General features: G+C 27.3%; 1 protein-coding gene across 1 annotated transcript; it reads left to right on the top strand.

The window, feature by feature from the left end:
- Positions 1 to 1,096: 1,096 nt before the first annotated feature.
- LOC113547776 (inter-alpha-trypsin inhibitor heavy chain H3-like) lies at positions 1,097 to 9,043 on the top strand. Its single transcript, XM_026948264.1, has 18 exons — positions 1,097 to 1,260; positions 3,667 to 3,836; positions 3,915 to 4,025; positions 4,279 to 4,417; positions 4,494 to 4,602; positions 4,986 to 5,146; positions 5,709 to 5,909; positions 5,973 to 6,153; positions 6,251 to 6,434; positions 6,589 to 6,781; positions 6,847 to 7,063; positions 7,177 to 7,292; positions 7,364 to 7,472; positions 7,565 to 7,600; positions 7,669 to 7,716; positions 7,819 to 8,087; positions 8,168 to 8,304; positions 8,892 to 9,043. The coding sequence occupies exons 1-18, from the start codon at positions 1,156 to 1,158 to the stop codon at positions 8,917 to 8,919; spliced, it is 2,514 nt and encodes an 837-aa protein (XP_026804065.1). The 5' UTR covers positions 1,097 to 1,155; the 3' UTR covers positions 8,920 to 9,043.
- The last annotated feature ends 18,482 nt before the right edge of the window (positions 9,044 to 27,525 follow it).

The following is a 27,525-nucleotide window of genomic DNA, read 5'->3' on the forward strand; positions in this document are numbered from 1 at the left end:
ATAAATAATCAGATTGGATTACGGCCTATCGTTAAGTTACTATAGGTGATCAAATATTGAAACACTTAATAATTAAATTTAATCATTTCTATAATAATTTGGTAACTACTTAACTTAGTTACTTATCTTAACTCTTAACAGCTGTAATTCCCATAGTTGTGAATTTATGACAAATATTTATGAGTCCATCGATTTTATAACAGCATTAACAACTAATATCACTGATAAGACTGACGTTATGGTCATTTCAACGGTATTTTTATTACAAAACCAATTAATTAATCGATAATATTTTCACTAAATAAGACATACTGTGCAATAATAACTTGTGCATGTGCATAATAATTATGTGAAAATAATAATTTATACAATTTTAGTTTGAATTTTGCAACATCGTTTTAAATATTCTTTGCCCGATCGATTCAATCGTGTTGCTAAAAATGCAAATGCTCAATAGTGGTCTTACGACTTAGCCAACGTCTTTGTTGTCGTATTCTGGTATGAATTACAACGTATTTTGTTTTCTTACATGCAGCCCATGTAGGGAATCTAGCGAGATCATAATTCACATTGTGATTTGTGAAGGGCACACTATTTTTAGTATTTAGTACACTGCACACTGGTTAGGTTTTTATGGATTTGTAAAAACTATTGTAGTACTTTTTCCGCGAATAATTACTTGATAAAATCCTTAGTACTTAATTAGTGATATACATAAGTCATCGTGTTTCCGAATATTATATTATAATAACATATGTTGTTGTTTCGGAAAACAGCCATATTCAAATCGTACTAACTCGCGTCGTTTTCAATAAATAAATTCGTTAAAATCCGTTAGTCCATAACACGGAAATCCGTTGAAAAAACATAGGAGACCTAAAACTTGCGCGATCAAGCATTTTCATCTATAGACTGAATCGATTTTTGAGATAATTTATATTGTGCATGTTTAAAATGTCAACTCAATGGCGTGATGCCCGATGGTGGGGACGTAGGTTTGAACTGTTTTAGATCACGTGATGCTTACCTGCACATTTACTATAATATGATGATAAGACAAACCGTTGAGTCGGATGTGTCCTATGTGCATGAACACTATAATTTGACCTGGCTACTAGGCCGGTGAACTCGAATTCAAACGCCCGACACAACGATATGGTGTCTTTTTCGATGTCTTCGGCGTTGCATGCGTGCACCTTCGTAGCCGCTTTGCTGTTGTTATTGGTCTTAGCCGCAGAACAGACTGGTGCCAATGAAGTAGTAAGTTAATTTTTTTTCGATGTACTTACCATTTGCTCGTGTTTGGGGAAATGGAGTTAATATTAGTAACTCGGAGTAACTATAAAAATAATATGTATTACAAACAATTTGCAATTATAAAAACACATATATTATTTGATAACAATTAATTTATGTACAAAATTTAGAATAAAGACAATTTGTGATAGTTAGTAACCTATTAATACTAATAATCCATTGATAATTTATAGATCAATGTATTATATAAAAAGTTATCCTGAGTTATGTAATGAATGCAATATTTTTAGTATTTTTTGTTGTTATCGGTTTTTTGAAAATCTAAATTCGTAAAATTGTTGAGTTTTGTACTATAAGATAATCCATAAATCATAGACAAAAAAATATTGATATACATAATTTTAGCATCATGCTTATTTTTTTTCAAAGTCAAAGTTATTCACACTATACTAGGTTTCTCTATTATCTTATCTTCATCGCCTACATAAATATATATATATTTATAAACTGATTTAATGGGCAGAACTTTCAACACTTTACAGTTTTATGCATAAAACTTTAAGAAGTAAATCTTTCAAAATGATATCTTATCAATCATATTCCAATAATAGTACTACAATAATACAATAAATTGTTTTGATAGGTTTTGATTAAGACTTTTCCAAATTAAATGCTAAATATTTATTGTGTATCAAAAAACAGTCTAATAAAATAACTACTAATAAATACTCGTGTATTACAAACATTGAACAATGTTGATTGAAAAAATATTTATAACTTCGTCGAATTTATGTATTGTTGTTTTTAGGTGAATAAATATATTATCTATTTTAAATTCTATTTTGAATTTTCATCAAATGTACTACTCAGATACATGGTACAGGGCACTTTGAAGTGGATTAACAAATCAATTTATTATTATGTACATTGCCTTTTATTTTTACAATAATAGACATTAATTTTATCAAAAAACACGTTATCTTTGTGAATAGGTAGTTAAGATTATGAGTTTTATTTACATTAAGCACATTTAGTATAAACTTTCTGAATTTTGATTGATTGAATTCCAAATGAAGGTAGAGAAAAATAAGCAGATCCTGTTTATTATATGTAAACTATAAAAAAACTTACAACTTTATAAGTTTAGTAGTTAAAATTTAACTGAATTTATATATTTATTACTTTAACATAAATACCATACCTCAGTTTCCTTTTAATTAGACACAATTTACTAATTTTGTATACTGTTAAGTCACAAAAATGAGAACTGAGTCATATACATTTAAGATTGAAGCTTCAAGGAAAGATTAGAATCTAATCGTACACCATTTAATAGACTCTAATGGCCATTAGACCATCGATTCAGTCATAAGTGCAGAAATCTCAGATTTCAGAGTGATGGTCTATAATAATTTGGGATTAATACGTAGCTCTTGAATAATTTACATACTTATAGTCAATATTTTTAGGAGGAGTCGGATAAAACGCATGTACATTATAAAATAAAAATCACTTTTATGATTTAATTTTTTTTTAACTTGTTTAGGATACCCTAGTTTGACCATCATGTGTAGCAAAAAAGTTAGTAATAAAAATTTTTGTGTCATCACTTAAGAAATCTATTTATGATACAGAGAAAAAATAACGTCTTCTTTGTAAACAAAATATATTGGGAATATAATCAAACATGGTTTGATTTAAATAAGTTGTACACATTGAAATTTTATGTTGATAGACTACGTGAAAACTTTATATAAATAAAGGTGATAACCTTTAAACACACTAATATATATATATATATGTGTGTATAGGCATTATATCGGTTAGGAAAATGAACTTCGATTTTAAAGTATTGATAACATTGTTTTTTTTTAAATATATTTAATATTATATTGTGTTTACATTACATAATATAAACAAAGCTTCGCTTTTATAATATATTCAAATCCTATTATTTAATTCAAGTTTTTGGACAAGCACTGAAGCTTGAACATGAAATAAATATATTATATAACCCTCACATAACAGTTGCACTTTCATAAATATTATAATAACGACAATGTCTGCCATACTATATATACATATGAGATAATGTACTTACTATACCATATAGTTTATATAAATACAAATAAATAATTATTTATGTAGAGAATATTATTAAAACGCGCGTGAAAACGGTAATATTTTAAATAAGTGTTCACTTTACGAAAAAGAAAATTTGAAACTCTATATAGCTGTTATATTCGTGAACAGTTTTCATAAAAGCATGGGTCACGGTTTTATTACACTTTAATATCAGACTTTTTATCGTATAACTTTTATACGAGATAAAATGCAAGACATAACTATAAATTTACCTAAGCTAAACATTCACGAAAGAAATTATGAATGATTGATTATTAATTTTAGGGCCTGGCTAAATATGAAGACATTTACAGTTTTGTCGTTCATTCAAAAATCAAGTACAGATATGCTCAGACTGTTGTATCAAGTCGCGTGGCCAACAAGGGAAATACTTCCCACGAAGTACAGTTTTACGTAACTCTTCCAGAAACTGCATTCGTTTCTAAGTTTTTAATGTAAGTAATTTATATGAATATATTATTATATTATTGGAATAATGCAATCCAATTAATCGGTCTTGTCGTGATTTTAAGGGAAATTAACGAAAAAGTGTACGAAGCTTATGTAAAAGAAAAGAAAGAGGCCAAGGAAGAATATATTGCTGCTGTTAACTCGGGCCAGACAGCTGCTCACGTTGAACAAAAGTAAGTAGCAGGCATGTATACAGAGGGGTATGGGGTTCAAACACCCCCCTCCCATCGAAAAATTTAGAGTTATGAGGAAAAAATTGTTTTATTTTATTGCGGCACAATTTGTATTGCTAAATTTTGTAAACCCTCCCCCCTCCAAAATTTTTTTTTTGTTTACGTGCCCGGTAAGTGTAGAGTGTAGAAACCTTAAAATAAATAAAAATTTTTAATCTTAAATGTTGATAATCAATAATCGATTTATCTGTAGTACAAGAGATTCAAATAAATTTACGGTTTCTGTGAATGTGGAAGCAGAAAGCAAAGTGACTTTTAATCTCACTTACGAGCAATTGTTAAACAGGAAATTGGGAATTTATGAAAATGTAATAAACTTGCAACCTGGACAAGTGAGTACAAAATTATAAATTTGTAATAATACATATTTAACTGTTGAAATGATAATTGTTATTATTATTGTTATAGATTGTTAAAATCTTGCAAGTCATTGTAGATATCGAAGAATCTTCAAACATTACAACATTGAAAGTACCAGACATAAAAACAACAAATGAAATTGAAACTACGGTTAGTAGTAAGTATATATTATATATACTTACAAAATTATTGAACTATTTGATACACATATATTTTTTAATCGAACGCGCAGTTAAAAACATATTGTTTATCTAGTACCTATTAAGTATTTAATAAGTAATAAATAACAATATTATAAATTAGTTCAATAGAACATTAATGAAATAAATGAGATTAGAGGCATAGGTATGTTTTTAGTTTTATAAGATAAACATTGCTTTGGAATGAGCCATGACATGATTAAGTATTTAAAATAATGAATGAGTATTGAGTAACTATGATAATTTTAATCATTGTACCTATTTTTCTAATAATTTGTATTATTCTCACGAGTATTATGTTTGTGTTATATGATTCTAAATAGTTGCAAATGCATTTCAGAAAACAAATTGGCGAAAATTTCCCGTGAGTCAGGCAACAAAGTGACGATAACGTGGAATCCAACTGCTAAAGAACAGTTAACATTTACGGAAAATGGTGTTAAAGGCCAATTTATAGTTCAATATGACGTAGATCATAATTCCACGCCAAATCAAGTTCTTGTATGTTATTTATTTTATACATTTTTCATATCAAACAAAGTGCATAAATATGTAATGTAGAATATGTTTCTGAATTAAAGACATTTTTTTTATTTGTTCATTGAAATAAGATTAAATTAATGAGTACATTTTTGATGAATCATTGTAAGCTCACAGACACACTAACAACAGTAATATGTGATTTAATAAGTTAATTGTATTATATTATAATATGCAATATTAGTTTAGAAAAATATTTATCAATTGGTAATGAATGAAATATGTGTACTTACAACATTTTTTTTATTTATGTGTTAATGCGATTATGTATTATTTTAAAACAATTAACGATTTTCTAGTTAAATTAAAAATAATGATTATTAAACTGTAAATATTCGTTATATTTTTTATTTTAATCTTGTTTCAATAAATTAGTAAACTAATATTTCCTATTTCGATTCAACTATATTGTACCTATTATACGCTGTATTATACAAACTCTTTTTTATCATACTTTCTCTTATTTTATTGAAATATTAATTAATTTAATAACAATAATGATTTAAATCTTAATTCTTTTTAGATCGACGATGGATATTTTGTTCATTTCTTTGCGCCGACGGATTTGAAACCACTTAGAACCCACGTCATATTTGTACTTGACGTTAGTGGTTCTATGCGTGGACAGAAGTTACTACAAGTGCAAGAAGCTATGGGCCAAATTCTGTCAGAAATCCATTCTGAAGATTTTTTTACGTTAATACCTTTCTCTGATTTTGCACAGGTAAATGAGCTATTTTTTACAAGTAACTAGAAACCTATTGGTAATGTAATACTCATGTTACAGGTTTGGACGATAAACGCTACACAAGAAACGTCGAATCGTTGGGACGAAACCAGTAGCACCTGGAAGACGAACAATAATTTTAGTTTGGAGACATTGGGAGAAAATCGTTTCGTTTTTCCGGCAACCGAGCAGAATATACAATACGCCAAGAAATTCATTCAAGACTTAACATCGGAGAGCAGTAAGATACAATATTTGGATAAACCATACATTAATACGCTTTATAAATACAGGGAAATTTGTGTCGTAATGGTTTTAAATGAAAATTATTTTACAAGGTACAAACATGGAAGACGCCCTTCGTAAAGCGCACTCTATTGCCAAATTGGGAGAAACGCGTTTCAAAGATGGTGCTAATACACCGAAACCAATTATTGTGTTCTTGACCGACGGAAATCCGAATATGGGGATCAGCGATCCTGAGAATTTGATTCAATATGTTTCTTACATCAACAAAGAAAAGTAAGCTAACATATTGTTATTGTTGCAGTACATAAACATATCATATATCGATAATATCAATAACTATAAATCTAGTTGTTATTCACCTTTGACAAAATAAAATTTAAATGATTTATTATAATCCGTAATAATAATATTAATTATTATTTCTTAGGTACCCAATATTCAGTTTGGGTTTTGGCGAAGGGGCGGATATTGATTTCCTTAAAAAACTCTCATTGAACAACACTGGTTTTGCGAGGGTCATCTACGAAGCTTCAGACGCGTCGTTACAATTGCGTAATTTCTATAAAGAAATATCATCTCCCGTTTTGTCGAACGTCACCTTCCAATACATTGACGCTCAAGTAATAATTCACATACACAGTTTTTTTGCACGTGTTCTATACATGATGAATTATACATTTTGCAGGTCGATAACATTACCGTGACGAAAAAGTCGTTTAATTTGTTATTCAAAGGTACAGAATTAGTAGTGGCCGGGAAGTTGAAGGATGGCGCATCGCCCGATTTTAACGGCACTTTAAACGCTGATTCGACAGAAGGGAATTTTCAACGTCCTGTCGTTGTCACGTGTTTCGATATCCCCATAATTCCTCCCACCGATGTTCCAAAAACAAGAAGAATAGGTAATCAATTGTATTCCTGTCGAGTACTCGACTAGCCTTACTAAATATGTGTGAACTGAGATTGTGTATATTTTCATAGACGTTTACATGATTTTTTTATATTCTGATAACAGGTCATTTAGAGAAGTTATGGGCGTATTTGAACATACAACAATTGATGGACAAATATGAATTAAACAAAAACGAAAATTCTACGGCGAAAGCTAAAGCACTCGAATTAGCATTGGAAGTAAGTAATGTTTAATATTTAACTATGTTTTGATACTTGAATTTTTATTATATGTGAGTGTGTATTTTTAGTACTCATTTGTCACTCCACTTACGTCCTTAGTTGTGGTCAAACCTAATGATACAACAACATCAGCGGCTCCAGAGAAAATCAAACCACTTAATGAAGGGAATAATTTCCGTAAGTAAATGGTGATGACATAAATATAATTCATACAAATTTGAATTTTATAAATTACAAAAATTAATAATTTTAACTTATTTTTATTTAAGCTCCTATGATGATCGGTAGACAATTTGATCCATCAGGTTCGTTTTATAAAATTATTTACACTTATGTTATAATAAACATTAAATTTTTAAATATATTATTTTAGGGGCACCAGGCTTAAGTCAACCAATTTACGATCGTTCCATGTTACAAGGTACAAAAAATAAAAATTTAAATAAGTTTATTCGTAAACATTATATTTATAATAGTTATATTTAATGTCTTAAATTTAATAGAAGAACTTTTTTTTTTGTAGCTTCATTCTTTATGACACAAGGACCACTAGTTGTTTTTTCCGACGAAGAAGATTATGCATCTGCATCCCAAGATTCTTTCCCAACTATTGGATCAACTCAAATTGAGAATTCAGTTATTGCCACACCGACCACGATTATAGATTTTTCCCAAGTTCTAACAGATATATCAAATTCTACAACGTTGCATGACGTTAAAGAATTAACATGGTTAAATGATTCTATTACATTGAACGTAACTAATACAGTTTACCAAATATCAATGAACACTGTGAGTAAATCGTGCCTGAGTCGATTTTCATTTGATAATTACAAATTTAAGTTGTGTACTGACAGTTTAACATTTTTTAGAGTGGTCAATCGTATCAAAATTGTACAACACCCGACCAAAGTCATGGTAGTTGTAAACATTTAAAAGACTGCGTTGTGGCTTCAATCCTGAACTCATTCGATACATACCTTTCATTGTTTTGTCCAATAGAAACATTGTGAGTACAATATTATTCTTGTGATATACTACTATTATATATTTTGTTCTATCGGAACTTGTGTAGGTATATTTTATAGGTATCTAAAATTTGTTAGTTTATTCAGTCTTATAATCTGTTAAAATATTTTATACTTAAACCAATTAATTACAATTTTTTTGCTTTTAATAATATTAATTACACATAAGCAAAAGAAGTGGTCGGTTAAAGTACACGAAAATCATATAATCTAATATATGGCTTGATGAAATGATATTGCTTTGATATATTGAATTTTTTTATAGTTTAGAATATTCGTATATGTATGTATAAAAATAAAAATGAATACAAAATTACTCTATTAACATTTTTTAGTTTTATTTTAAAATTTATTTTCAGCATTAGTATAGATATTCAATTGTTTTCTAATTTATTTATTGTGTTATGATTAAGGGACTTAAAAATATTTTAAAACACCATGAGTTTTATGTAATCTGTATTAATACTATGATAAACCATTCTGTATTATGTTGTAGCTAATGCATATTATAAATATCTACTAAATTCCTAACGTATAATAATAATAATTATTTTAATTTTATTTACAGGTATGCAGGAATTTGCTGTTTAGTGTAAAATTTAAATGTGTGAATGTTCGTACATTTCTAGTTAGTAAATAATTATTAATGTTTTTAAAATGTCAAAGTTATTTATTATTATTGATTATTGACTTATATTAATGTACCTTTGTATTATCAATTATAAATAATTATTTATCCAAATAAATTTTTCATAATAATTAAAATACGGAATTTCGTCAAAGTTTGAACTTAAAATGTCTATTAAAAAATTATAATTATAAATTTTTTTGTTAGATCTAATTATACTTTTGAAGAAGTTTATATTAAATTATCAAGCCTAAATTTTATAAATTTTCAATTGTTAAAAAATTTGTAAATGTTTGTGATTTATAAAAAAAATTATGTGAAAATATAAATTATGTACATTTTTTTCACCTAAGAATTTATTATTAGCATTTCTTAAAAAAATTGACAAATTTCAAATATCTATAAATTATTTTAAGATATTTTGAAAATTGTATCATGCATAAAAAGATCACATTTGGTAAAAATGTTTGTATATTTACGTTTTTTTTTGAGTTACAAAAAAAAAAAAAATGACCAAAAACTGGATTTGCCTAAGAATTCTTAATTTCCTTTACTTTTTCCACTATTTTGTAATGTACCATGACTTTTTAATTTTGAAGTATTTAATGTACAATTTAGATGCAATTTGCGATTCAAAATCTGTCTTAAAGTTGATGATCGAAGTAATTTTTAACTACTTATCATGTTGGGTTACTTACACAACAAACATACACAATATCATTGTAAAATGTATACATTCACTATTTCGCTCTAAAATTTAGAGTCTAAATCTAAAAAACACAACACGACTCTCTTGTGCCAGGTTATTGGAGTCACACCACAAGTCAGACCACTTGCAAATACACGCTAGTAAGATTATACTCCATTCAGTTTATTTAAATTTAATAAGTGTTACACGGCGTCATAAATAGGCAATAGAGGTTCATTACTGTAGTGGATAATATGATCATTAAAAAAAACCATTTAATTCACGTACGCATCTCGTCGTTCAACTGAAATGAACAAACTCCAGAAATCCTGAAATAAACTGATCTTATTTATACATTTTGTAGGTGTTGAGTCCTGACTAGCTACCAGTATCAGTTCCAAGGATAGTTTTATCTTATATCTTACATAATATATTTCTTTCAGTATTGTTTTCTAAATTTGGTGTGGTATCTAGCAATATATTTTTTGTTATCAAAATCCTCAAATAACTTATTGTGTTACGTTATTGTACGATGGCTAACGCTGGAGAACGATTAGTATATAATATATATGCATGGTGGTGGTATGAATGATTTAAAATTAGTCTAAATATTATGAAAATATCATTGTTTAAAAAAAAATCAATTAAATACGTAAATATACGAATCGATGAAAAGTATCAATTGTTTGAAAAATAACTAATACCATATTCAGAAAAAAGGCAAAATTTCAAAATAACTCTTGTAAAAATATTATTGGAACATTATATTTTTCATCGAAAATATGATAGTTAAATAATTTAACAGAAACAATATCATTATAATTTATTAACACGAACTACACTGTACAGTGCATATGCATAATTTCAAACTATACAGGTGTTACTGAAATAGATAACAATTCTACCGATTTGATAATCAATAAAATAAATTTCGGTTGATTATTAGGTGCAAGATAATCATTGATTAAAGATCAACATTATACTTCGGTATTTACAATATAATATCATACATCTATTTACAGGAGTATTTATACTATAACTCTTGAGTAGATATAAAAGTATTTTATTATTCAGTTTTAAGACTGGGAATAGAAAAATTTAATTTGGCTGCTAGTAGATTAGGACAGTAAATGTTTGCATTAAGTAATTTAAAAATAAAACCGAGATCTTACCTTGTTAATTTTATTTTCAATTATTCGAAGTTTAAAAAAGTCAATAATGGCTGGTAGGTTATCATATTACATTATATATCCTAGGTATTTGTTCTCAAAAACAATGTGTTATTATTTTTATAGCTTGTGTTGAATCTACTTTACTTAGTTTCAAGACAATAGAGTTATAATTAAGAATTGAACGTACATATGCGCAGTAAAATACTTTTATTGTTGATATTGATTTCACTGTATTTCATACATAAACAACATTCGTTGTTTTTATTAAAGCTTAGTCCAATACTTGTAATTGAACGACATTTTCAATTTATTTTTAATATTAAAAATGTTTTATTTATATTTTGAATAATGGAGTACACTTACGTTAAGTATGCAGGTATGGTTATAAGTTAAGTGCATCAAAGTTAACGGGGGTCACATTAAATAACTCTTGTAGATAAAAATTAATTTTCAAAATAAAGTCTATTTTATAACGATTATTTTACAACGTAAACTGTGTGTTAATTAATCATGTATGTTAATACAATAACTACAAAAAAATCATTTATCTTGTAGTTTTCATACAAATCAATGTTTCACACCGATTTTGTTATAGCCGGCGATTCGATGTGAAAACGAGTTTAAAAGTCTAAAAATGAGGTCATATCTCGATTCATATGAGAATTTAGCAAAAAGTTAAATTTGAATATTTATTTTTACAATTTTTAGTTTTTACATTTAAGATAATTATCTAAAAAAAATTTGAATAAATCCAAATTTGAAAGGTTAAAAATAAAACGTATAAGACTACCACAGTCAGTTAAAATACGTTTATAATGAACTATATTGTTAGACTTTAAGATTAAAAACGCTTGGTTAACATAATCATTTTTCTCGGTACTCGATTAACTCTTGGTAGCATGATATATTGTATATATAACTGCAGTTGTGTAATATAATATTATTTTTATTCTTAGGTAGGTATTGTTTGAATATATTTTGGTATTTACTATTATTTACCATGGATCTTAATTCTTTATAAATGTTAGGTAACAGATTATTGTTTTGTTTTTTATGCATGTACTTATTAGTAATTATTATTGCTTTGTCGTTGCATTATTTTGTTGTTCATGATTCATAATTTAACTCATGTTATTTTTAGAACCTTTTTTTTTCATTTTCCTTAGGTATTTCATCGCTACAAAAATCTTCGATTGTATTTTACAAAAATTGTGCCCCCCCTCTCCCCAGAAAAAAATCCTGGCTACACCACTGATTGTAGTACTGCGAAATTTCTTATCACAGAACGTTTTTTAAATTTTAAGAATATCACTATATAATGATATGTTTAAGTGAATAATTATTATCTAACTATTGTAGAAAATCAGCCTGCGATTATATAACATAAATATGCAACAAAACTACGTATTAGCTTGTATGTAATTTATACAAACTTCAAAATAAAATTTAAAAATGCTAAAATTCATTTCATAACTGCATAAACATGTTTTGTAACCCAAAACTTAAGATCGGAAAATGTATTTTTAGATGCTTATAATCATTTTATAAAAAAGCTTCAACGCGAAACATTCCTCTACATTCATTTTGTATACATTATTATTTACTATGCAGTAGCAGTACACGATTGTTATAACTTTATAAGTCATTCGTATCATATATGATATACTTAGGTAATGGAAAAATGATATATATCCGATGTTCTAGGTCAGCTGCTTATTAAAAAAAAATAATAATAATAATAAAGGAGAACGATCAAATCGGAAAACGTTATTATAACTAACTTGCGCGATCATCCTATTTTAGCGGACAACATTGTGATCCATCATACTTACTATAGATCGACGCTACTATAATACCTACAGAGTAGTAATAGTACCTTGTATGTTTTAGCTGCACCATTTTTTGAAACAGGCACGCCAAACTGAACTCATGCTAACTTACTTAACAAAACACTTTAATTGTCATTAATTATCACTAATTAGAACTAATTGAAACTGATTGTTACTAATTGGACATAATTGGAACTAATTAACACTTATTGGATTTAATTGGTCATTTAGTGGTTTGGGTAGATGAGTTTGCGTTGAGTCAGACAAGTGGGTCGGTTGGAGTAGTGGTGTGGGTAAAGTGTTACCATCCTCAGTACTATATATTTTAGCTAGACCTAATGACTGTATTTTTCGGTACTAAGCTTGTCCGAGATGGAACCGACATCCTTTTATTTTGATCATTGGCCATACTAGACGAACAGCTGAGTGGATATATTGTTCTAAATCAATATGAAAAGTGGTTGGTAGTATTAGTGAACGTTGTTTTAAAAACTCAAATGCTGTGCAATAATCAGTAATTTATTGATTTGCCCACTTACACCATCAGCATGTACACACATAGAAATTGTATAAAAATCATTATTCCTCCAAAAAATGTGTAGATATCAAATTATTATTATTAATTATTCATCATGCTATAATTTTACAAACGTAATAAATATATGCATAATATAAAACACTTAAAACAGTAAGCATGTAGCTGGTAATATTTGTTCAATTGGTCATAAAAAAACTAAAATAATTGTATTATAATATGCATTATTGTAATAAAAATGTATTTTACTATATAGTCTATAATCTATGTTTACGAAGTTAATTTATTGTATATATAACAATATACTAGGTAGGTGTCTAATACTTATATAAAAATGAAGAATGACAGCTAATCAAAGTATAATAGGTACACAATCGCCAAATTGGGCGAAACACGTTTTGAATAGTTGATGGTTTGAATACACCACAGACCGATGCAACACGATTGCACACTTTTTACCTTTTTTCTTTGAGCAAACACAAATATTTAAATAAATACAAACTCAAAAAATTTATCAACATTAATAATAAGGTAATACGAAGTGAAAAAAAAAATAAAAATAATACTTACATTACAGTCATTTATTATTATGAGTTAAATATAATAAAAATCAAATTCTCATAACTTTTTAGCACAAAAACGTGGTCCTAATGTCAGCAAATAATTATTTCAAGATATCACATTATTTTTATATTTTTTCCAAGTATTTATTATAAATGCAATATTTTCTTCTTGCTCTTTGCGAGGCTTGTTAATATTTTGTTGTTTTATAATAAGATGCACTTTGAATATCCAATAAAATATAAATAACTTGGATGGATGAACTGAACGTTTTAGTGGCTATTGGAAAGATTCTGACCCATTGATCGTTCTTGCCTCTGTTGAGGTTTAGTTGCCCAAAAAATCTGTAGAAAAGCGACATCAGATGATATATAATTGTAACCTAACCTAGGATTACGTTTTTGTGTTAAAAAGTTAGAAAAACTTGATTTTTGTTATATTTATTTTATTTTTATTTTTGACGCGTCGTAATAATAAATTACTATGATGATGTATTATTTTTATTTATTTATTTTTGACTATACGTCTATACGTATTATGTTATTAATTATTAGGGAACGGATTTTATTGTAATAAAAAAATCAAAATATGTACTTATTTTTATTGAAATGTGTAAAAAAAAAATCAAAATATATAATAACCGTTTAACAAAAAAATTAAATATAAAAATCTTATCTCTTATCTAATTATTAAAACAATGTGAAGCAACATATTCTCTAAGATTTAAAAATGTAAAATGGTGGCGATTTGGTCGTAAAATGTTTTTGTATTGACTGAATGAACGTTCCACATCGACTGACGTAATGATAGCATACTTAATATTAACTATATCAAGTGGTGTAAGTTCAATATACAATAATTCTATTGTCCTTGGATTATATCTCTAATTATTTTTAAATTTTTCAGTCCTTGATTTTTTTCTATTACATTTTTACATTTTTCTCCAACTACATTTTCTATGCGACCTTAACATTTTTCTAATTTGTTTTGTGATTTTTCAACAATGCACAGACTTTCTGATAAGGGCAAATTTCGAGTTTCCAGTTGTTTTATAGTATGAATCAAAAAACCAAAATTAGCAGAAATATATGTTAAATTATTTTTTAAATTATTATTTTCCATCAAATTATTTGCTTTATCAATAGCGGTGGCAGTTTCAGTATTTAGATTTGAAATTATATTTTTAATTTTTTCAAAATTTTCACAGTAATACAGAGCTGCTTCTAACCACGTACCCCATCTCGTTAAAATAGGCTCTGGAGGTAGATTGAGATAGGGGTATAATTCTTTAAACTTTAAAACTAGACTTGGTGCTTTAAGAAATATTTTCTTAACCATTGCTATTAATTGGTCTACGTCAGGGTAACTTGATCTTATTGTTTCTGCCACCCGATGAAATTCGTGTGTTAAACTAGTGACATGTATTAGTTTAGGGAAAAATGCATTCAAAACATTGCCTGCTTTATACATGTACGGAGCGGCATCGGACAAAAATAAAAATACATTTTCATATTTTACTCCTTCGGGCCATAATAAATTCATTGAATCATTAAACAGCTTAGCAATGGTTTTATGATTGTATTTATCTAACTGCTCGCAATTTGATAGAAACGAATTACTAGGCTCAGAACTATGTTTACCAACAATAACATTACCCACATATCTACCATCCGCATCAGTCGACTCGTCAATAGAAACCCAAATGGGTCCATTCTGTATATTTTGTCTAATTGATGTTAAAGTCTCCTCATAAATTAAATTTACATATTTTTTTCTTATTGTACTTTCGTCTGGAATTGTTTTGCCAGTATATTGTTCTAGAAAATCCTTCAATGCTGGATTTTGTAGTTTAAAAAATTGGAATGTCAGCACGAATAAATGCTCGGCATAAATCAGTATAAAATGTTGACGAATTGTCATCAGAAGATGTAGAAGGTGAAGATGTTAAAAATTGTTGCTTAAATTTATTTTGACGCTCTTTATTCTGTTAGGTAGTAGAAATATGTTGACTTACTTAAAAGGGCTGGCTTATTGATACCGATTTTTCACAACATTTACAGTATAAAACTTTCCCATCGCTTTGAAATGTTTCATTAGGAAATTCTTTTAAATACGCGGCTACCTTATTATTGATCGAACTTGCAACTTTAGGCATTCTAAACAATTTTATAAAAAAAAACAACAACATTTCGATAAATAAATAAATAAACAATAAATAAACAGCTACGATGCAAATAATTACGCCAGATCAGTAACTACACATACACTGAAGACTGAAGACTGAAGAGTAAAGAGTAAAGAGTGAACACCGTAACATTGAATAAACACGTTACCTACTCACTTGTCCACTGTACAATATGATAGCGGCGTATAAAGTACGTAAAGTCCGTTAAGATAACGTAGATAATCAATAGGTAGCGTATTAAATAGTGACTATATTAATATATAGACCATCTTATCGTCCAGGCATTACCAAGATCGACAATAACTGAAATAGTTCTAATGTATATAGTGGCATGCGGCGTGACGGAAATAAGTACCTACGTAAATACCAAAATTGCCAAAATTACTAATCTTGTTAATTAGACGAAGCAGATAATGTTTAGTCATCGAATATTAATGAAAAAATAAAAAATTATCAAAATATGTAAAAATATGTATTTATACCAAAATATGTAAAATAAATTTGGGTTTATTTTAATTAGAATGATCGTAATCGTACAAATTTTTTATCAGGTTAAAAATATCTCATTTTAATAAAAATATGTATTTACAATAAAATCCGTTCCCTATTAATTATTATTATTGTCGTCGTTATGAGTACATATTAATTCTTTATTTTTACAGACGAACATCAGAATATTATTCATTTTTTAACGCATAATTGCTGTGATGTATTATAGTTTATAAGGTGTTTTTTTACTATACGTATTAGTTCACTGTTTTACAGCGAATATGACGGCTACAAGCCTACAACCAGTACAACCAAATATTTTGTGTCTTCCCACACTTGTCTCAATGTTACATGAATTACATCTTTGAAATTACGTACAATCAGTGGCATATAAAGAAATTAATTTCAGGAAGGGTTAAAAAAAATTTTCCATTCTTAAATTCCTAATTAATTATACAATCAAAATCAATGTCAGTACCAAGTACCAACCATACATTTCAGGAGTGGGGGAGGGTTTGAACGCCATTGCATATAAATAAATTTGGTTTTAAATAGAGTTCATGTGCATTAAACTGCAATTTTATAATATTTTGAAATAAATTAACGCGGGTTGAAATTTTTTGTCTAGAAGTAATGCAAATAAAAGTGGTACCTATATAATGATCATTGCGTAAATACCAGGCTTCAAACTACCACATATTAAGAGAAACTAGACAATTTGCTTATAATTAGTGTTTAAAAGGGAGTTAATGAATCTTTGGTTGATTGAAGTGATTAGATTAGTGCCTAATAGTGGAGCTTATGTACCATCCATCACCAAAGTCATCATGTACAATATGTAATATTTAAATAAAACAGTAATTAAAAATTGAAATGTTTTGTAGTTATATAAACAGTGCTAAAATCACCTATTGATTAGTCTGTATACAATATTTGCACAAAGTATTTCTTCAAATAAATTTAATTATAATTTAACACATATGTTATTCTTAAAACGATTGAATAATTGTATTATTTTCAATATATTATTTTGTCACGTTAAGCAGTGACTGATGTATATTTAATATTATCTAGATTTGTGAATATAGAATAATTAATTTAATATATACTAGCTCTTCGCACATCATTGAGTTTCGAAATAAAACCTCTATGACTATGAACTTTGAAGTGTTTATTGAAATTGAAATTTATTAATTTTAAATAAGCAATTATATTAATACTCGTTCTACATTAACGAAACAATTAAAGTGATAGTTCCAAACTGTATGCTTTGTATAACATTGCACATTGTACAATTATAATGAAGTACATTTGTTTATTATAAAAGTATTATCTCATGACTCACCACAAACTTTTCACATTTATACCGCTATTTTTAAAAATTTCAAATCAAATCTATACGAAATTCTTATAATGTATGCTTGTTGTACTTTCTTTCGGACCGTCCAGCCATCCTCAAGACCACGGATAAACTCGTTGTCGTGTTAACCAAAATAATGATATATCGGTTAATAAATATTCATTTCGTTTCTATACTTAATTATTGTTGATTTAACAACATTTTTGAACATAGATATTTTTTTTACGACTTTTTCAATAATATATTTTATAAATCACTATGATGCCTTTCTAACAATTTTCTACAATTTTGACAAAATTGTGTAAAAATTAAAATCAACCTATAGTCTTGATACATAAAGTGTGATTAATATTTCAATTATTTTTTTACTTCCCTTATATTTTCTATTTATTAGAAACATAGAAATCCAACAATCCCGAACACATTATACCTACATGAGTATAAATTGAATTACCACTGCAAACATCAAAAATGACATTGTATACGTTTTATTAAATAATATGTAGATATGTTAAAAATAGTAACGTTTTATAATTGAATTGTACACACAGTTAATCTGTAATGCACAGACTTATCCTGTCACTTTTATATTGCTGTTCTCGAGCCGTTCGCCAAATATATAGAATTGTCCCCGACGGCTTCAGGCTCATACCGTAATCACGGTAACAATTAGTGCTGCAGAACGGAGCACTTCTTCGATACTGGTTATAATGTATTAAAGTTCCCCGTCAGAAAGGTAAAGCAAGAATGCTATACTGTGCTGCGCATAGTTGAAGCAGTTTCAGTCGCTGTTGAAAAACGTATAAATATTATATATATATAATATGTTTATGTTTGTTTGTTTATATTTGTTTATGTTTATATTTATAATGTTTATGATTACCTATCTTGAATAAATGTTTTTGTTAACTTATTTCATATTGGTTTTTACTTCATATATTATTAAAAAAATTACAAAATGGTATTGTAAAATTAATTTCTACAATATAAAAATAATTATGATTGTATTTTTGGATTGTAAAAAAAACGCATAGAAAATCTTGTGTGGAATAACTGTCAATTTTTTTGACCAAGCAACAAAAAATGTATTCATAATATATCGAACTATATTTATTTATTTATTAAAAATACGGTCTGGTCAGTGGAGGATCTAGGATTTTTTATGGTGGGTGCTATATTTTGTTAATAATAATAGTCCTAAAGTACTTATTATGTACAATTTGGGGAAAAAAAATTAATAATTTGGTACTTAAACATATTAATTAATAACACAATTAAGCAATATAAAAGTTATAAAGAATTTAACATATTTTATTTATTTTAAATTGGCGAATCATTAATAATTTTTAAAAAAAATACGCGGAACGGGGTGTGCTTCAGTTCCCAAGCACCCCCCCCCCTAAATCCGCCACTGGGTCTGGTATCCCAACAGCAATGGTTACATTACAAATAACATTGAATAATTAAAATATTATTAAACAATTAAAAGATAAAATAAGAAAAAATGTACAATGAACCACAAAGAAAACATAAAATATGTATAGTAAAATGCAGTAGGTTAATTAAAAGAGTGAGACTGTCCAGTATTGACAATTCTCATTATTCTTACAAATAGCTCATTATCGTACACTATTGACGCGTATTATATTATAGTATAATATACTCACAGTCAACCGTTGCTCCCGTAGTCGAGGTATTCGGACCTTGCTTACATCATGGTCAACACCTATACGGGCTATATGCACCCGAACAAACGTGTCCTGGACACTCGTTCGTTCGTTTGCAGGACAGATCGCGAGAACATGGCAAATATGTGCTGTTATAAGAATGGGACCAAATGTGTAAAGACCCCTCAAATTCCTTTATAACAATAAACTTTTATCTATCTATTATTATTATATTTATATAGTACAGCAAATAATAAGAATTATTTAATTGAATTTTATAGTATTACAGAATATGTACAATGTTCCACATTACGAAAACTCAAAACATGATTTTTTGTTGATATTATTAAAGTTATTGACGACTGACAAGTTTTCAAAAACCAAAATAAAATAAAATTTTACCTTATTATTTTGGATTTGTTTGTTTAAATAAGTACCTTAAATTTAATTATGTATTTCAAAATTTTTTAATAATCATTATAATATTTTAAATTTAATTAGTAATTTACATAGTGTTTTTTGTTTTATTAGTTTAAACATTATTTATTTAATTATTTTCGTTGTAAATAAATATGCGACAAATTACCCACTTACGTAGTTGAACAGTCTTATTATATTATAATTATATAACATGAAATTCACAATATAAAATGCTCCCCTCTAGACAGTGGCGTATCCAGAATAATTTTGGTGGTTACAGGAATAAAAATATATCTACAACATAATACTATTATCTATATGTACATTTTTAAATTTATTTTATAATATTCATTGATTAAATATTATATTTTCATTCTTATTAAAATTAAAAAATAGTGTTTATTAAATATTCCTTCAGCGTTTTTCCATCTCTTAAAAGGAATTTTCACTAAATATCCAAGTTTTTGATTCCCAATTCCTCCACATTCTCCAGAAAATATTACACAGTATTTACAATACACACCATCTTCTTAAAATGAATTATAAATACATTTATATCTAATATTGGTCAGGTATTACATTAAAATATTAAATTAAAGTACCTTTTCAGAGTATGCCAACCAATTCCAACATTTCCATACTTGAATATTTGGTTAATTGGTTAATACTTAATATTAAACGCAACTGATCGATTGATATCGATCGTAACTAAACGCAAGTAATTATTAAAAATAGCATTAAAAAAAAGCCTAAGGGGGTGGTTTGAACTCCCAAACCCAAATTACTCTTTGTCTATAGAAAATCTATAAAAATAATTATTTTCAAAACTGAGAGTTTATAAATAATAAACTTAACTAAATTAATGTGGATATATGTATTACTAAAAATAATCTTGTATAATAAACAATTATTATACGTTACAATTTTACAAACACTACCAAAAAAAAATTAACGTTTTCGCAATGTGTACAATGTTTCGAGCAGATTCGTATGTCATTTAACGACGTACGCGTTGTCAGATATACGTTCTGTTTGGGAAATATACCTGAACACTTACGAATAACGTATTCCTACGAATGACTGTCTATCGCATACCTAACACGGAAACAGAAAAAATAAAATATGCATTTACACAAATATTTAGTACAGATGTGACGATCAGTGATCGAGCAAACGCAACAAACCAACCACTGTCGCACTGCCCGAACGGTGTCAGACTTATATTGTAGGCCACGGAACAAGGCCAAAGTCGAATTTTGTTTGTGCATACCAGAACTTGAGCTAAGGAAATGTCAGAGCTGCGAATAGGTATGAATAAAATCACTATTTATTAACGCGAGTACAAGCAACGTAATGTGCAGGCGACATAATATATGTTAAAGATCAAAAAATATAGATACCATCGTGCCTTCCCCAATCGCGCAAGTCTGCCCGGGGTGGGTCTTGCTACGACGGAGGACGGACAGTGAATGTCAATGCTAGTCGTTTCGCCGGGCCTTTTATACCCGGTTCACTAGCGATTACACAAGACCGGTATCGTGTTGACAGATAACAACCGTAGAAACCCCAGTAGTGCAATCGCCGATAAACGCACAATTCAAATAAAAGTTATTATAAGAATAAAATAATTATAATAATAATAAAAACAGTAATATTAACGATAATAATAAGAATAATAAATATGATAATAATAAAGAGGAAAAGAAGAATCTAGAACCTTATGCGTGCAACCCCCCCCCACCCCCCTCTCTCGGACAACAAATTAAAAGTTAAAATATTAAACAACTATTTATTAAATACAAACTTTTCACGGGATTTTAAGACTTTTCCAGAGTGTTTTCCAACCCGTTCTTTTCGTGTTCGCGTAGTTTGCGTTCACAGCGGTTGCGATCGCGGTAACGAGTACGACCGCCGACGACAATCCCCCGGACGTTTTTCTTCGTTCTTTTTATTTTTGCACACAGGATCGCGGACGCCGATCGATTCATTCTATTGTTATTGCTTAAATGTATACGTATATAATATACGTTTGATTCGAAGCCCATTTGTCGATGTACAATACTGTTTTTTTATTCAATAAATTGCATTATATATTTATATTATTTTTGTTGTTGTCGGTAGCTAAACATTTACGTCATATTTATATCTTCAACCACGGGTTGTGCTGTATACCATAAAAGCGTTTCTCGACCACGTTTGTGTCGCAAAATACTGTATTCATGTACGTGGGTGCATTGGTGTATATATGAAATAATACATGGTTAGTTTTTTGTAGGTGTATTGATGAGTTATTATAATAACATGTTATATATCTTTATAAATCGTAATTTAAATTATTTCATCGGATAATGTGTAATAAATGAATAAGAGTTTCTTTATTTTTAAATATTTTTATATAATAAATTTAATGATTTTTGGGATTATGGGTGGCTGAAGGTGATGTGGGGGGGCCAGTGCCGCAACTAATGAGTGTGCGAGGTGTGCAAGGTGTGCAATGCACATGGGCCTCCAGCTCTAAGGGGCCTCTACAACCAAAATTGAAAATTGAAAATTAATTGCCAGTTTCGATATTTTTTTTTTTGTGCTACAAATATTTATTGATTTTTATGTTTTTCCTTTTAAATTAAATTAATAATAGGCATAATTATTAAGTAGAGGATAAATATAATATGCAATTGCCAAGTATCACAATAATAATATTAAGCATTTTATAATGTCTATTATAAAAAAAAAATCGGTCTTATACGGGTATCGATAATCGATATATTATATGCATTATACATATATGATATATTGTCTTATGTGATGAGTAGGGCTATGAATTTAATGCTCTAAAAACCTTAAAATGCATTTAAAATGCCAAAAATTATAGCAAAATGTATAAAATGCACTTTAAATGGTTTTTTAATTTAATTTTTATATTTATATTGATATTACTGTAGGGCTGGAATTTGTATGTAAATACATATTTTTACTAAAACATAATACATTAAATATTGAAAATGATAAATTTATTTCAAGTGATTTGCAATAAAATAAGACATAATTTTTATACATGTTTCTACATATTTCGTCATAAATACACGTTTTAACATTATTTGTAAAATGTCTAAATTTTGACAATTTCAGTGTCTTAATAGTATTATTACACATTTATACTTCGATAATAGTACTCGTAAAAATTGTAAGTGTATAATGCATGTGGGAAATAAGTATGTGAAAGTATTAGTTAAATATTAATAACTTGATTATAGTTTATCTTATTTGTTTTTGTTCGATAACTAAACATTAATGATCTTAGATTATGCTTTATATTCAAAAATTATCAAACAAAATATATTTACGAATTTTCAACAGTGTCAGTACTTTCGTTTGCGTGGTTGTGAAAATGTATTTATACCTTTTTTTTAAAACTGAATTGATTAGAAATTAAAAATAATTAATTTATATTGTTTAAAAATTATTTATAATTTTATTTTAATTGCTGTACACGTTAACATAATTTTTCTTATTACATATTTTTTTATTTTATACCGCATAACAAATATCGACGCGCCTAACCTAGGGTTAACTGTATATACATGTACAAATTCTTGATTTTTTTATTACATATAAATCCCACTATCCCAGCCCTAGATATTAGTATATTATATGCGTAAACATGTATTTTATTTGATTGAATTTAAAAAAAATAATATGGGTTTTAGTTTACAAGATAAATCACAGTTTAGAACTTTAAGAACTTATTTTAGGTTGTGATGTTTCTGAAATCCCTGAAAATTGTGGATCAATAGTCAATAAATATAAAAATACCTCATAAAAATCAAAGTGAAAACGCTGATATAATATTGTTTAATTTTTAAATTCAAAGAACGGTTTAATGGAATGAAATGTATTTCTGATCGTTTTACATTTTTAATCCCGAAATCAATTTTTTACAATGATAAGTCTTCCCTAATTAAATCTCCTTATGATTTCATTCAATTTTATAAAGATGATATAAATTCAGATTTCATGCGGCAAATTGTGTGCATAAATACAAGAATTCTATTTCAAAATCTAAAAACTATTAAAGATCTATGTGTATTTATTATTGAAATGGATTTGTCTTTAAGTTATCCAGATATAATGTTATCAGCATGTCTTATATCTTTAACTCTACCAATAACATTCGCGTCTGCAGAACGCAGTTTTTCAAAGCTTAAATTAATAAAAAATTATCTTCGAAATTCTTCTAGTCAAGATCGACTGAAAAATATAAGTGTTTTTAATATTAAAAGTAAACAGACCGTCAAACTCAATATTGATAAAATAATAACAAACTTTTCAAACGTAAAAGCCAGAAAAAAAATTTTGAAATAATTTTAATTTAATATAATCTAATAACTACTTTATTTATGTTTTAATTTTTAACTAGTAACTTATATTTTATGAAACTACTTGTGATTTATTAATTAACTATTATATTTTGCTAAAATGACTAAATGAAAATTAAACAGGAATGTTTTTTTTTTATATTATTAATTATTTTATTCTGTTTAATTATTAATTATAAATACTATATTATATAGTCTACAAAATGTCATGCATGTGCTTAATCTTATTTATACTGATTCTGGTTCCAAAAAAGTTTCAAATTAATAATATAATAATACAATCAAACGATATAATGTAGTGTAAACTTCTTGTCTAATTAGTATAATGTACATATAATAACAGAAATTATTCCATACAAGTTAAAATACCAAAAAAGTACTGATTAATTGCCGTAGTAATACAAAAAACAATAATATTAATTTGGAGCCTCCAAATAAATTTTACACACGGGCCTCAGAGTTAATAGTTGCGGCACTGTAGGGGGGGCTTTGCTCCACAGTTTCGCACAGTAATGTGATATTGAATTTTGTGTGGAACGCTCGTTCATCTAACATCCACTGAGTCCCCATTCTAGTTTTTTTCCAAATCAAGCATTGACTATAAGTACTTATATTCCAAGGCATGTATTTTATATTGCTATTAAAATAATTAATTTTATTATTAGTGTCTATTACAGGCACGTATACAGGGGGGTTTTGGGGCTTCCCGAAATAATTTTGAGTAACGAGGAAAAAATTGTTTTATTATGTTGCGGCACAATTTGTATTGCTATATGTTGTACCCCTTCCCCCAAACATTTTTTTTATACGTGCCCGGTCTATTACGTTTAGGTTCAATTCTTGTCAAAATTATTAAATTTTCTTTATTGTTAATATTTAATTATTATTCCACTTAAATAATTTATTATTGTTATTACCTAACTTTAGAGTCATTACTACGTTACTGTAGAAGTAGAACGGTATGAATAAATTAGTAGTATAAATAGGCAATAGCTTAAAATTAATCAAAATATTTTGAAAATATCAATATTTTTATAAAATATGCATAAAACTAAAAGTTTGAAAGACCCATGAAAAATATTTTTGAATACATTTACATTTTTTTTTAAATATTTAATTATTATAATATTATATATTTATTATGTATTATCTACATATTAACTAATAAAGTGGTTAACAAACAATTATTTTAATAATACGTAATATTATATAATTTTAATTATTGTACAAACTTACGAATTAAAAAAAAAATAAAATGAATTTTAAATTTTGAGCGTAGTGATATATTGATTTCACATTTTCACAATGATATGTTTCTTTTTTTGTTTGAATCATCACATTTTGGTTAGTAAAAATTCTTCAATTTTCAATTTCGGGAGTGGTTTCTGATTAGGTTTGAATATAGTTAGTACTTAAGGGAATCAAAAATAAAAATTCTGTATTTTTCAAAATAACAAGGCAAAACAAAAAAAAAAAAAATTAAAGAAAAACCGAGATTTTTACGTGAAACTAATACTTAACAAACATTTTGATTTAACTTAAAAATAAAAACATATAGACTTGAAAATTGTATAAATGTATATATTCGTATTTCCTATACATAATAATAATTTGAAAATATTGTGAGCATTTTTTAACTTTAAATAGTCATTGTCGAAATTTCCTTTTTTTTTATAAATGTTGGTAAAAAAAGCTTAAAAATTAAATATAAATGGTTCTTAAAAATCTAAAATATGAACATTAGTTAAAATTGTAATATTATTATTTAAGTTATTGTTTGGCCACCTTGATTGGTTTTTAAAACTTAATAGTTAGTAGAGTATTATAATTAGATGTAATATTTTTAGCACAAATTAAATAAACCTAAATTCAATAGTTATTAACTAATAGTAAAATAAATTACTTTCATAGCAATATCAAAAAACGTATTGTTGTGGATTCTGCTTAATATGGGCATGTTGGGACCAACCCTATTTAGCACATTAAGCAGTTGCCCATATTAACCGGTGCCCACGTTAGACGGAATCCACTTTATATGAAATATACATTAGTGACTAACTCCACGACGAGGTATAATCGAAGCCTTTTGTACAACAGGGCCATTCGCCCATTACCTACTTGATTACTTGATCAAAAATATTAATTAAATTTAATTACTGAATATTATGATATAATTATTTTTATTAATCACACACAATATCTTCAAGTAGACTTTTTTTTTATTAGGTATCTAAAAAAATTTAATAATCTTTATACAATAAGAAAAAGTTTTAATAAGTTAATTATTAAATTTTTAAAAGCAGAGGAAAACTACCCTTTAATAGAATCAAAAATGGTTTGTTGTATTGTAACTTAGTTAATAGTTTTAAATTTAGATAGTCTCTAAGTCAGTTTCTTTCAACTCCACTATTTGGATAAACATGGAAGGTTTTGAACATTGATAAAATTAGAGACTTTCTTTATTAGCGGTTAATTGAGCACTCTTTTGTAGTAAAGTTGGCTAAGTTTATTAACAATGACTGTTTATTTTTCAAGTCTTTTGTAAATACGCATTTGTGCCACTATGCAACTATAACACGTAGTTATTAGACAGAATAAGATCAATAATTAATTATAAATATTATATTAATATTGATTATAAATTGAAATTCTTTACAAAGGTTTGATGCTTTAGTTTTACCCATTATTTGTATCTCATTAGTCAAAACTAGATACTAGTCCTAATGATTTTTTTACTATATTAATATTTAAGGTCAATTCTGAATTCCAATACAGAGACAATAAATATAGTGAAGTAGGTATACAAGTTAAAAAAAAATTTAAAAAATATATAAACATTCCATTTTAAATAGGTCGAAATTAAGGATAAAATGGGCATATTAAGAACTATTAGATAAACTTAAAATTATTTAGTAGTTTTTTGTACAAAAATAACATTTTAGTATTTTTAAAACAAATAACTATCCGACATCCATAATCATTTTGTTTAAAGAAAATTATGTATTATACAATTTAAACTTTGAATAGCTACTAAAACAATTTGCTTTATTAAAAGTGAGGAAAAACCTTTCATATTAATGAAGACTTAAGAGGCCGCAACACCCGACAACACACAACATGTGTTGTCTCTGTCTTACAAATACGTAACATAGCAAATTTATGCTCAACAGATCACGTTTAGCTCTATCAGTTTAAAAGTTAGAGTGAATCAACCTATTATGAAACTTGCTGATAAGAACATTATCTGTGTTAGTATGTTGGTTTTTTACGATTATGAAGTTTTTAAGTGAGT

Source organism: Rhopalosiphum maidis, chromosome 1 (assembly GCF_003676215.2).
Source record: "Rhopalosiphum maidis isolate BTI-1 chromosome 1, ASM367621v3, whole genome shotgun sequence".
In the NCBI taxonomy this organism is placed as follows: Eukaryota; Metazoa; Arthropoda; class Insecta; order Hemiptera; family Aphididae; genus Rhopalosiphum; species Rhopalosiphum maidis.